Source organism: Nerophis ophidion, unplaced genomic scaffold (genome assembly GCF_033978795.1).
Source record: "Nerophis ophidion isolate RoL-2023_Sa unplaced genomic scaffold, RoL_Noph_v1.0 HiC_scaffold_300, whole genome shotgun sequence".
Taxonomy (NCBI): Eukaryota; Metazoa; Chordata; class Actinopteri; order Syngnathiformes; family Syngnathidae; genus Nerophis; species Nerophis ophidion.
This window is the reverse complement of record NW_026907222.1, coordinates 17,731-29,985: the sequence shown is the minus strand read 5'-3', so window position 1 is coordinate 29,985 and position 12,255 is coordinate 17,731. Positions and strand designations below refer to the sequence as shown.

At 43.8% G+C, this 12,255-nt stretch overlaps 1 protein-coding gene across 1 annotated transcript in view; it reads right to left on the bottom strand.

The window, feature by feature from the left end:
• The window catches only part of LOC133547969 (uncharacterized), a gene marked incomplete at its 5' end in the record, with an annotated part of 59,646 nt that overhangs the window by 33,167 nt on the left and 14,224 nt on the right, over window positions 1-12,255 (bottom strand). Inside the window, 2 exons of the mRNA XM_061893427.1 lie at window positions 3,476-3,601; window positions 6,555-6,650. Of these exons, the coding sequence (XP_061749411.1) occupies window positions 3,476-3,601; window positions 6,555-6,650 (222 nt within the window). The remainder of the gene's footprint in view (window positions 1-3,475; window positions 3,602-6,554; window positions 6,651-12,255) is intronic.

The window sequence follows — 12,255 nt, the reverse complement described above, 5'->3', positions numbered from 1 at the left end:
ACACACACTCATTTGGAGTAGGGACCAAGTTTTTGATCATGACTTGTGGGGACCACCCTTTCTACAGGTTGTGGAGGCATAAAACAATGAAGTAAAATGGTCACTGTCCAGTTAGCTCATACATGTCTTTAAATCTCTGGATTGATGAAGTAATGTGCTGATCATACTTACTGGGGACCCTGGGGAAAAAGAGTTAACATGGTTCATGGGGACCAAATTTAAATACTTTTGCATATTTCACACAAATTTGTATGTGTATGTATGGTTAGCCCTAACCCTAACCCTTTAGGGAACCTGTTTTTTGTCCCCATACTGTCAGAAGTTTCCTAAGGGTGTGTAAACAGAGCAATGTCCCCATTAAGTAAGAATTGCCAGAACAAACACACACACACACACACACACACACACACACACACACACACACACACACACACACACACACACACACACACACACTAAGAAACAGGTACTGTATACAGCAGAGGTGTCAAACCTAAGAACAGGTTTTATCCAGCCCGCGTGATGAGTTTGCCAAGTATTAAAATGAGCTGCATTTTTTTTTTTAAACAAAAGAAACTGCTGTTCTAAATGTGTCCACTGGATGTCACAATAGCAATTCTGTTAGGACATGCAAGAGGTATACAGTCAAGCGTGGCTCCTCTACCTCCACCCAAATGAAACTTAAAACCTGCCGTTTTAGGTCGCTAAGTTATTTGGCACCCTTACTCCTCCATAATGTCTCTGTCAAAAACGAGAAAACTTAACCATTTTTAATAGTTTTTACCTCCGTTTCTTACGGTTTGTTGAGTTAGCACTGGATTGATACGTGGACATGACAAAGGAGGTAATTGATACCTCGAAGAGTTTACATGTTGGGTTTTTTGTTCAATCCTAGAAGGACTGTGACTGATAGTTTAATCTTGGCTTTGAGACAAAGTCTAGGCTCATTGTGTTTTGATGCACAGATGTGCGTTAGCTGTCTAAAGTTGGGACCGAGGGTGGACCACTCATCTGTGCACAGCTGGGGACGTCTCTGCGATGCTGACTTGTCTCCGCTCAAGATGATCTCCTGCTGGCCCCACTTTGGACTAGACTCTCAAACTATTATGTTAGATCCACTATGGACTGGACTCTTACAATATTGTGTTAGATCCACTATAGACTGGACTCTCTCACTATTATGTTAGATCAACTATTGACTGGACTCTCAAAATATTATGTTAGATCCACTAAGAACTGGACTCTCACAATATTAAGTTAGATCCACTACGGACTGGAGTCTCATGTTATTGTGTAAGATCCACAATGGACTGGACTCTCACACTATTATGTTAGATCCACTATGGACTGGACTCTCACACTATTATGTTAGATCCACTATGGACTGGAGTCTCACACTATCATGTCAGATCCACTATGGACTGGACTCTCACACTATAATGTTAGATCCACTATGGACTGGACTCTCACACTATAATGTTAGATCCACTATGGACTGGAGTCTCACAACATTAAGTTAGATCCACTATGGACTGGAGTCTCACACTATTATGTTGGATCCACAATGGACTGGACTCTCACACTATCATGTCAGATCCACAATGGACTGGACTCTCACAATATTATGTTAGATCCACTATGGACTGGAGTCTCACAATATTGTTAGATCCACTATGGACTGGACTCTCACACTATTATGTTAGATCCACTATGGACTGGACTCTCACACTATTATGTTAGATCCACTATGGACTAGACTTTCACACGATTGTGTTAGATCCACTATGGACTGGACTCTCACACTATTATGTTAGATCCACTATGGACTGGACTCTCACACTACTATGTTAGATCCACTATGGACTGGACTCTCACAATATTAAGTTAGATCCACAATGGACTGGACTCTCACACTATTATGTTAGATCCACTATGGACTGGACTTTCTTCACACTATTATGTTAGATCCACTATTGACTGGACTCACAAAATATTATGTTAGATCCACTATGGACTGGACTCTCGAAATATAAAGTTAGATCCACTATGGACTGGACTCACACTATTATGTTAGATACAATATGGACTGGACTCTCACACTATTATGTTAGATCCACTATGGACTGGACTCTCACACTATTATGTTAGATCCACTATTGACTGGACTCTCAAAATATTATGTTAGATCCACTATGGACTGGACTCACACTATTATGTTAGATCCACTATGGACTGGACTCTCACACTATTATGTTAGATCCACTATGGACTGGACTCTCATACTATTATGTTAGATCCACTATGGACTGGACTCTCACAATATTATGTTAGATCCACTATGGACTGGACTCACACTATTATGTTAGATCCACTATGGACTGGACTCTCACACTATTATGTTAGATCCACTATGGACTGGACTCTCATACTATTATGTTAGATCCACTATGGACTGGACTCTCACAATATTATGTTAGATCCACTATGGACGGGACTCTCACACTATTATGTTAGATCCACTATGGACTGGACTCTCACACTATTGTGTTAGATCTCTATGGAGTGGACTCTCACAATATTATGCTAGATCCACTATGGACTGGACTCTCACAATATTATGCTAGATCCACTATGGACTGGACTCACAATATTATGCTAGATCCAATATAGACTGGACTCTCACAATATTATGCTAGATGCACTATGGACTGGACTCTCACAATATTATGTTAGATCCACTATGGACTGGACTCTCACACTATTATGTTAGATCCACTAAGGACTGGACTCTCACACTATTGTGTTAGATCTCTATGGACTGGACTCTCACAATATTATGCTAGATCCACCATGGACTGGACTCTCACAATATTATGCTAGATCCACTATGGACTGGACTCTCACAATATTATGCTAGATCCACTATGGACTGGACTCTCACAATATTATGCTAGATCCACTATGGACTGGACTCTCACAATATTATGCTAGATCCACTCAACCTCCATTGCATCGGTCGCCCAGGGGGGCGGGGTCCCCACATCTGCTGTCCGCTCCAATGTTTCTAGTTTTCTTCCCATTGGGTTGAGTTTTTTCTTGCCCTGATGTGGGATCTAAGGATGTCGTTGTGGTTTCTGCAGCCCTTTGAGACACGTTATTTAGGGCTGTATAGGTAAACATTGATTGATTGATTGATTGTTTTTGAAACTGTACCAATAGCCTCAGAATCTTCAACAAACTTGAAGTGTTTTGTCCAGAGGATTAGTTGTGATTTGTCCATTTTCACAATGTGCTAGTTCTATTTTCGTCCAAAGTAAAACAAAGAAAACAACCTGGAGTTGTATTTAGTTTTAAGTTATCATGCCGTGATTTTACCATCCTGCCCACTTGGGAATAGTCCTCTATGCTGCCTCTGTGCTAAAATAAGATTGACAACCCTGGTATACAGTCCTAAGAGTATTTAATGTTTGTGTACCTGTTGGATCTTCTCCTCGTCATGTAGCAGCAGCAGTTTAGTCACACTGTATTGTTGTTCCAGCACCAGGGAGAAATGTTCAATTTTCCTTAAAGAAAGCTTTTCCTTTAGTGTCATCACGATGTCCTGAAAGAAATAAGTTGGAGATACAAAATTTAATGAGAAACTTAGGATGGTCGAGAATATATAAAGCCCAGACCTTCCTCTCCCCAGCTCTTCCCGGGGGATCCCGAGGCGTTCCCAGGTCTGCCAGGAGACATAGTCTTCCCAACGTGTCCTGGGTCTTCCCCGGGAATGTGAACCCCTCATTCTTTGGAGGGGATTAGAGGAGAGTCTTGTATATCCCTATTTTTGGTTGTAGGATAGTTAATTAAAAATTATTTTAAAAAATCTATAATCTCACTGGGACCACTATGCATAATATGTATACACATTTTGATCGGAACATACATTTATCTTCTTCCACTTATCCGAGGTCAGGTGGTGGGGGCAGCAGCATAAGTAAAGAAGCCCAGACTTACTTTTCCCCAGCTGCTTCGACCAGCTTTTCCCGAGGGGTCAGCTGGGAGACATGGTCTCGCTACAGTGTCCTGGGTCTTCTTTGTGGTCTCCTACCGGTTGGACGTGCCCTAAACATCTTCCTAGGGAGACGTTCGGGTGGCATCCTGACCAGATGCCCGAACCAAATCATCTGGCTCCTCTCCATGTGGAGGAGCAGCGGGTTTACTTTGAGTTCCTCACCCTATCTCTAAGGAAGAGACCCGCCACCCGGCGGAGGAAACTCATTTTGGCCGCTTGTACCCGTGATCTTGTCCTTTCGGTCACAACCCAAAGCTCATGTCCATAGGTTAGGATGGGAACGTAGATCGACCGGTAAATTGAGAGCTTTGCCTTCCGGCTCAGCTCCTTTGTCACCACAACGGATCGAGCAGCATCCGCATTACTGAAGACGCCGCATCGATCCGCCTGTCGATTTCACGATCCACTCTTTCCTCACTCGTGAAGAAGACTCCGAGGTACTTCAACTCCTCCACTTGGGGCAAGATCTCCTCCCCAACCCGGAGATGGCACTCCACCCTTTTCCGGGCCAGAACCATGGACTCGGACTTGGGTGTGCTGATTTTCATCCCAGTCGCTTCACACTCCAGTGAGAGCTGAAGATTCTGGCTAGATGAACTCATCAGGACCACATCTGCAAAAAGCAGAGACCTAATCCTGCAGCCACCAAACCAGATACCCTCAACGCCCTGACTGCGCCTAGAAATTCTGTCCATAAAAGTTATGAACAGAATCAGTGACAAAGGGCAGCCTTGGCGGAGTCCAATCCTCACTGGAAAAGTGTCCGACTTACTGATCGTACAGGGAGCGAACCGCCATTAATAAGACAGTCAGATACCCCATACTCTCTGAGCACTCCCACAGGACTTCCCGAGGGACACGGTCAAATGCCTTCTCCAAGTCCACAAAGTACATGTAGACTGGTTGGGCAAACTCCCATGCACCCTCAAGGACCCTGCCAAGAGTATAGAGCTGGTCTACAGTTCCACAACCAAGACGAAAACCACACTGTTCCTCCTGAATCCAAGGTTCGACTATCCGGCGTAGCCTCCTCTCCAGTGCACCTGGAGAGCGCAGGCGAGTGCGAGACAGACGACGCCGGCGAAAAACCATTCGTCGATACTACTATGATTATATCGATTTGTCTTTGTTCTCGTATTTTAGGCTTCATAATGCGCCACACATTTTCAATGGGAGACAGGTTTGGACTACAGGTAGGCCAGTCTAGTACCCGCACTCTTTTACGAGGAAGCCACACTGGTGTAACACCTGCAGAATGATGCTTGGCATTGTCTTGCTGAAATAAGCAGGAGCGGTAATGAAAAAGACGTTGCTTGGATGGCAACATATATTGCTCCAAAACCTGTATGTACCTTTCAGCATTAATGGTGCCTTCAGAGATGTGTAAGTTACCCATGCCTTCGGCACTAATACGCCCCCATACCATCACAGATGCTGGCTTTTGAACTTTGCACCTGTATGAACCGGATGGATCTTTTCCTCTTTTTTCCGGAAGACACCACTTCCATCGTTTCCGAAAACAATTTGAAATGTGGACTCGTCATACCACAGAACACTTTTCCACTTTGCATCAGTTCATCTTAGATGAGCTCGGGTCCATCGCAGCCGGCGGCGTTTCTGGGTGTTGTTGATAAATGGCTTTGGCTTTGCATAGTAGAGTTTTAACATGCACTTACAGATGTAGCGACCAACTGTGACAGTGGTTTTCCTGAGCTCATGTGGTGATATCCTTTACACACTGATGTCGCTTTTTGATGCAGTACCGCCTGAGGGATCCGAGGTCACGGGCACTCAATGTTACGTGCAGTGATTTCTCCAAATTCTCTGAACCTTTTGATGATATTGCCGACCTTTGGTGGTGAAATCCCTAAATTCTTTTCTAGCGTTTTCTGTGCACTTCCCTTTATCTAAATGTGTTTTCTGCCATAAAGCGCTATGCCTGTTGTCTCTGCATCCTGTGGTCCAACCGACAGAACTTAACAATTTGTAAAGGGAGTCTATAGAAGTGTGTTCTACAGTAGTAATTGTCAAGTCATTGTTTTTTGGGATGGATGAATGGATGGAGCGGTATAGCTCGGTTGGTAGAGTGGCCGTGCCAGCAACCTAATGGTTGCAGGTTCGATTCTCGCTTCCGCCATCCTAGTCACTGCTGTCACCTAGTCACACTTTACCCACCTGCTCCCAGTGCCACCCACACTGGTTTTAATGCATCTTAGATATTGGGTTTCACTATGTAAAGTGCTTTGAGTCACTAAAGAAAAGCGCTATATAAATATAATTCAATTCAATTCAATTATTTTTTAACCGCTTATCTCGTGGGTGACCGGACTGAACACAAAGCAGAATCTTATCAATCACCGTCAACTACTATGCACAAATACTGTAAACAGACAACCATTCACAACATGTTCACCTATCATGCATGTTTTTGGACAATAGATGAAACCTGGACTACCCAAAGTCGACACACCTATGCACAGTACCTTCAAAGGGACTTTACCTTGACTGTTGTGACGGGTTCAAATTTGAAGGCCTTGGTCTGCCCGTTCTCCAGATAAACCTTCAGAACATTGGGCAGGAATAGCAGCGAGTTGCCCTGAAAGCCAAACAAGTCGGGGGTCAAAGACTGAGATGGGAATATGAGCATCCTAAAACCTGCTGTAAAATGGAGATTGTTTACGACAATGAGAGGGACTCTTAAACCGGCGTATGAAGGTGTTAGCGGAAAAACAGCTGGGACATCATTCTCCGTATTTTTCGGTTTATAAGTCGCTCCGGAGTATACGTCGCACCGGCCGAAAATGCATGATAAAGAAGGAAAAAACATATACACGTCGCACTGAAGTATAAGTCGCATTTTTGGGGGAAATTTATTTGATAAAACCCAACACCAAGAATATACATTTGAAAGGCAATTTAAAATAAATAAAGAATAGTGCACAACAGGCTGAATAAGTGTACGTTATATGAGGCATAAGTAACCAACTGAGAAGGTGGCTGCTATGTTAACCTAACATATTATGGTAAGAGTCATTCAAATAACTATAACATGTAAAACATGCTATACCTTTACCAAACAATCTCTCACTCCTAATTGAAATCTTCTTCCTCGATGTCGCTTCTAAACAACTCTGCCAACTCAAAAGGTATGCACCGCATCCTCTTGTCGTTTTCTGCTGCATATTTCACTACGTCTAGCTTGTAGTGAAAGGACTTCTGGATCTGCCTCCCGGGAGCCTTTTGGCCAAGGAGACCAGCTGATGGGTGTCTGCCACACCGGAGTCGGTTTGGAGGGACTGGAGGAGATGCGGATGAGGGGACAGGGCTGCGGAGCAAGCACTGAGCGCCGGGACGGAGAGGCTTCGCGGTGTCTTGGCTGGGTGAGCAGGTGTCGGACACCTCAGTCACCTTGAACGTATCCTCGCTCATCCATGCGGACTGGACACTGGCCGAGAGTTGGTTGGCTGCCGAGAGTGGAGTCGGCTCTCTTGGTTGCTTTGTTGGGTCAGTCACCTTGAACGTATCCTCGCTCATCCATGCGGACTGGACACTGGCCGAGAGTTGGTTGGCGGCCGAGAGTGGAGTCGGCTCTCTTGGTTGCTTTGTTGGGTCTGCTCCTGTCTCTGGCCATGCTCCCTCCACCCCAGCGGACGACGGCGTGGAACACCGCAGAGGCCACCACAATGGATATGTTTCTTTTACTTTTTATTCATAGCTGTATGTGGAAGTGTCTGGTTGTATCTGCTGCTTTAATGTCTTTAATGTCCTTTGTGTTCTTTGATGTTTCCCTCTTACACACATGTAAGAGAGATGTGTACTATGGCTATGAGTTTTTTTTTTCCCCCTTGGCCTCAGTCTGCACCCCCTCTCCAGAGCCCAGGCTAAGACTGATTTTTTAAATTTTAATTACATCTTCTATTCCCCCATCCCCCCGTTTACCTGTATCTCATCTTTTTTGTAAGGGGCGCTGGAAGTTGGCAGAGCCGTCAGCGATCCATGTTCTGTCTCCCTGTAATGTTTGTCTGATCTTCAATGGGATTGTGCGGAAAATTGTAATTTTCCTGAAGGAACTCTCCTGACGGAATAAATAAAGTACTATCTAATCTAATCTAATCTTGTAATCTGCAGTACATGATTTCCTTTTCGGTGCCATTTTTGTTCAGCCCTTCTCAGTTTTTATAAATTAACGCTGACGATGAAATGATGTATTTTAATAGCTACGGCAGTAGCATTTAGCAGTTAGCATCCCATGACTTCTGCCATGACCCTCCATCGCCAAATTCTTATTGGTTGACGTGTGTGTGACGATTGCTGACATTGTCTTCGTCTCTTCCGCAAATGAGATGAATAATATTATTTTATATTTTACGGTAATGTGTTAATAATTTCACACATAGGTAGGTAGGTAGGTCTTTATTGTCATTGCAACAATTACAAAGAAACTTTGTTTTCAGCACAAACCTGTTCGAGATCAGACAAACAAAGTGTACAGGGTTACAGAACAAGAACGCTGATGGATCGCCATAAGGCGCCCCGTAAAAGATGGGAAAAAGGTAAACGCTGGGGAAAGATTAGTAAAAAAATACAATCGAGACTGGGCTCCTAAGGGGGCCCAGTTCGGAGTGAGAAAAAACCTCCATAACAAAGCACATATACATTTTACAATGTACATCTCGAGATATCTAGCGACAGAGGGAAGGTAGTTCAAGATCATGGTGGTAGGTCGCAGCTCTCAGGCGCTGACCATCCATTCATCACCCCTACGGGATTTGCGTCGAGGGTGTTGGATTGGGGGACAGGAGGGTGTATGTGTGGCATATATTTTTTTGGCGGATGTGTGTGTGTGTGCCCATAGTGTGTCTCTGTTCCGCGGCCTTGATGTATTTGCCGTCGCTATTCCAAAGTTCACAACAACAGGTGTGTGTCCTTGAGAGACAAAAAAAGGGAGTTTGTTGTGTCTTCGCTTGCAGTAATCTTCGGGAGAGTCTCGAAGCCAGGTAAACAATCCAAGTTAAAAAGATTTGTATGCGAGTGAAAATAAAATTTGCTTTTCACTAGTCAGGCAAACTATGAAAAAAACTGCGATTTATAATCCGCAAAATACGGCATATCAGTGGTCCACAACCACCGGTACGTGATGCAATTTCTAAAGGGGCGCAGAGAATAATAACCAATAAGCTTGTTTATAGATGTATAAAACATTTCCTTATACGGAGTTGCCATTTTGTTGTATTTGTTAGAACTCTGTGACCTGATACAATGCACATTATTGCAAAATAAAATATAGATGTGACAGATTGTGGCCGAAGGCTGTTTTCCATTTGCCTCTCCATCCATTCATCCATCCATCTTCGTCCGCTTATCCGGGGTCGGGTTGCGGGGGCAGCAGCCTAAGCAGGGAATACTCACACTTTCCTCTCCCCAGCCACTTTGTCCAGCTCTTCCCGAGGCGTACCCAGGCCAGCCGGGAGACATAGTCTTTCCAACGTGTCCTGGGTCTTCCCCGTGGCCTCCTACTGGTCGGACGTGCCCTAAACATCTCCCTAGAGAGGGGTTCGGGTGGCATCCTGACCAGATTCCTGAACCACCTAATCTGGCTCCTCTCCATGTGGAAGAAAAGCGGATTTATTTTGAGCTCTTCCTGGATGACGGAGCTTCTCACCCTATCTCTAAGGGAGAGCCCCGCTACCCGGCGGAGGAAACTCATTTCGGCTGCTTCTACATGTCCTTTCGGTCATAACCCGAGGTTCATGACCATAGGTGAGGATGGGAACATACAGTAGATCGACCGGTAAATTGAGAGCTTTGCCTTCCGGCTCAGCGCCTTCTTCACCACAACGGATCGATACAGCGTCCGCATTACCGAAAACGCCGCCTGTCGATCTCACGATTCACTCTTCCTTCACTCCTGAATAAGACTCAGATGTTCTTGAACCCCTCCACTTGAGACAGGGTCTCCTCCCCAACCCAAAAATGGCACCCCACCCTTTTCCGGGCACCCATCTGCATCTCATTGCAAAGAAACAAGTTCAGATCCCCCACTAATTAAGTGTTATATTGAGTAGTATTTTTCATTCACTTATTTTTGCTGTATTTATCTGGCACACGTGGAAAATAATGCCTACTTAAAACCGGTCTGCTGTGCAAAAAAAGGTTGGGGACCACTGACTTATACTATTTGATATATTATTTATATCTGCTTAGTTTTTACATTCCCCTTGTTAGAATTTGTCATTTGTTTTGTTGTTTAAACAAGTATTTAGGTCAGCCCCAGGCAATTATTTTGACTCAGAGGCAAAATTTAGAGAAAAATGTGTCTCTGGGGGCCTGGTATTTCTATTTTTAGGAACACTAATACAACACCTCACAATAACGTCTGATTGAACGCTAAAAACGTTATGACAGACCGCCTTGAAATAAGAGAATGGAATTTTAAATTGTTCTATGAACGATAAAACACTGAATATTGACGAATCGATCGACATATTTTACAATCAAGCGAAACGCAATAACACACACCTATAATCTGATACATCTGTTAAAACACTAAACTTTAGAAATTTGTTGTAAAAATCTGCCCCTGACCCCTGCTTTTTAGGCCGGCCGCTCAGAAAACACTCTGTGGAAACGCTCCCCGCCCACACTGCTCGGTGCCTCGTCTGAGCTGCTCTGACTTAGATTACCATCGTAAGGTTCAAACACTGATGACATCTATTAAACAAGACAAGAAGCAAGGAATCAAAGAGAGACAGAATGAAATTTGGCTCAGTGAGGAGAGCGGGTACACCGCGCTCTGACAAAAAGATTGTACGCCTCGGGGCAGTATAGCTCGGTTGGTAAAGCGGCCATGCCAGCAACTTGACGGTTCAGGGGTCGATCCCCACTTCTGTCTACCTAGTCACTGCCGTTGTGTCTTTGGGCAAGACACTTCACCCACCTGCTCCCAGTGCCACCCACACTGGTTTAAAAATGTAACTTAGATATTGGGTGTCACTTTGTAAAGTGCTTTGAGTCACTACAGAAAAGCGCTGTATAAATATAATTCCCTTCACTTCACTCCTCTTTTATTTGGACTTTCCCTGATTACATGGGAACAGCTGTTTCCAAGGGAAGGGGTCATAAACAGCCGTCACCTTTGATTAAAACCAGTTCAAAGAAAAGGTCCATAAAACAGTTCAAAGAAGAGGTGCCTGGAAGGGAGTCGGGCCCTGCTTCCTCTCTGCTTTGTAGATCTCGGCTCAAGACAAAATCTTACAAAAAAAAACAGAACACCATGTTGCTTCCTATCCTACACAGTGGAGTTTTGCAAGCCTCTTTCTTGGTTGGATCAAAGACAGCTTTTGTCTTCTCACCGGGAACTCATGGCAACACAAAGTTTTGTTTTACCATGAATTGATTAACCCGGACCCCGACCTAAACAAGTTGAAAAACTTCTCCGGGTGTTACCATTTAGTGGTCAATTGTACGGAATATGTACTGTACTGTGCAATCTACAAATACAAGTTTCAATCAATCAATCAATGTGATAACTTAGATTCAATTATTCCGACACTAATTAGATGAACATAGTAACTAATATATCATGCAAAAGCGCAGAGTCCAACCATTGAAATACTTTGTAAAGTTCAAGACTTACGGTCATTAGAAAACATCACTGCACATCAACATAGTGGCTACAGATTCCATCTTAAATGGAAACATTATCACAACTTCAAAAGGGTTAAAAACAATAAAAATCAGTTCCCCAGTGGCTTGTGTTTTTTGAATTTTTTTTCAAAATTTTACCGGTCTCCGAATATCCCTAAAAAAAGCTTTAAAGTGCTTGATTTTCGCAATTTGCAATGCAACTATCCATTTCCCTGTGACGTCATACAGTGCTGCCAATGTAAACAAACAATGGCGAATAGCACAGCAAAATATAGCGACATTAGCTCGGATTCAGACTCGGATTTCAGCGGCTTAAGCGATTCAACAGATTACGCATGTATTGCAACAGATGGTTGGAGTATGAAAGTATTGAAGAAAAAACTGAAGCTATTGAGCGAATAGCTATTGACGCTATTCATAGCCATAGCATGGCCGAATAGCTGCGTTAGCATCGCCGGTAAAATGTGCGGACCAAACGATCAGGACTTTCGCATCTTGTGACACTGGAGCAACTTAAATCCGTCGATTGGTAAGAGTTTTTTTCGCATTAAATG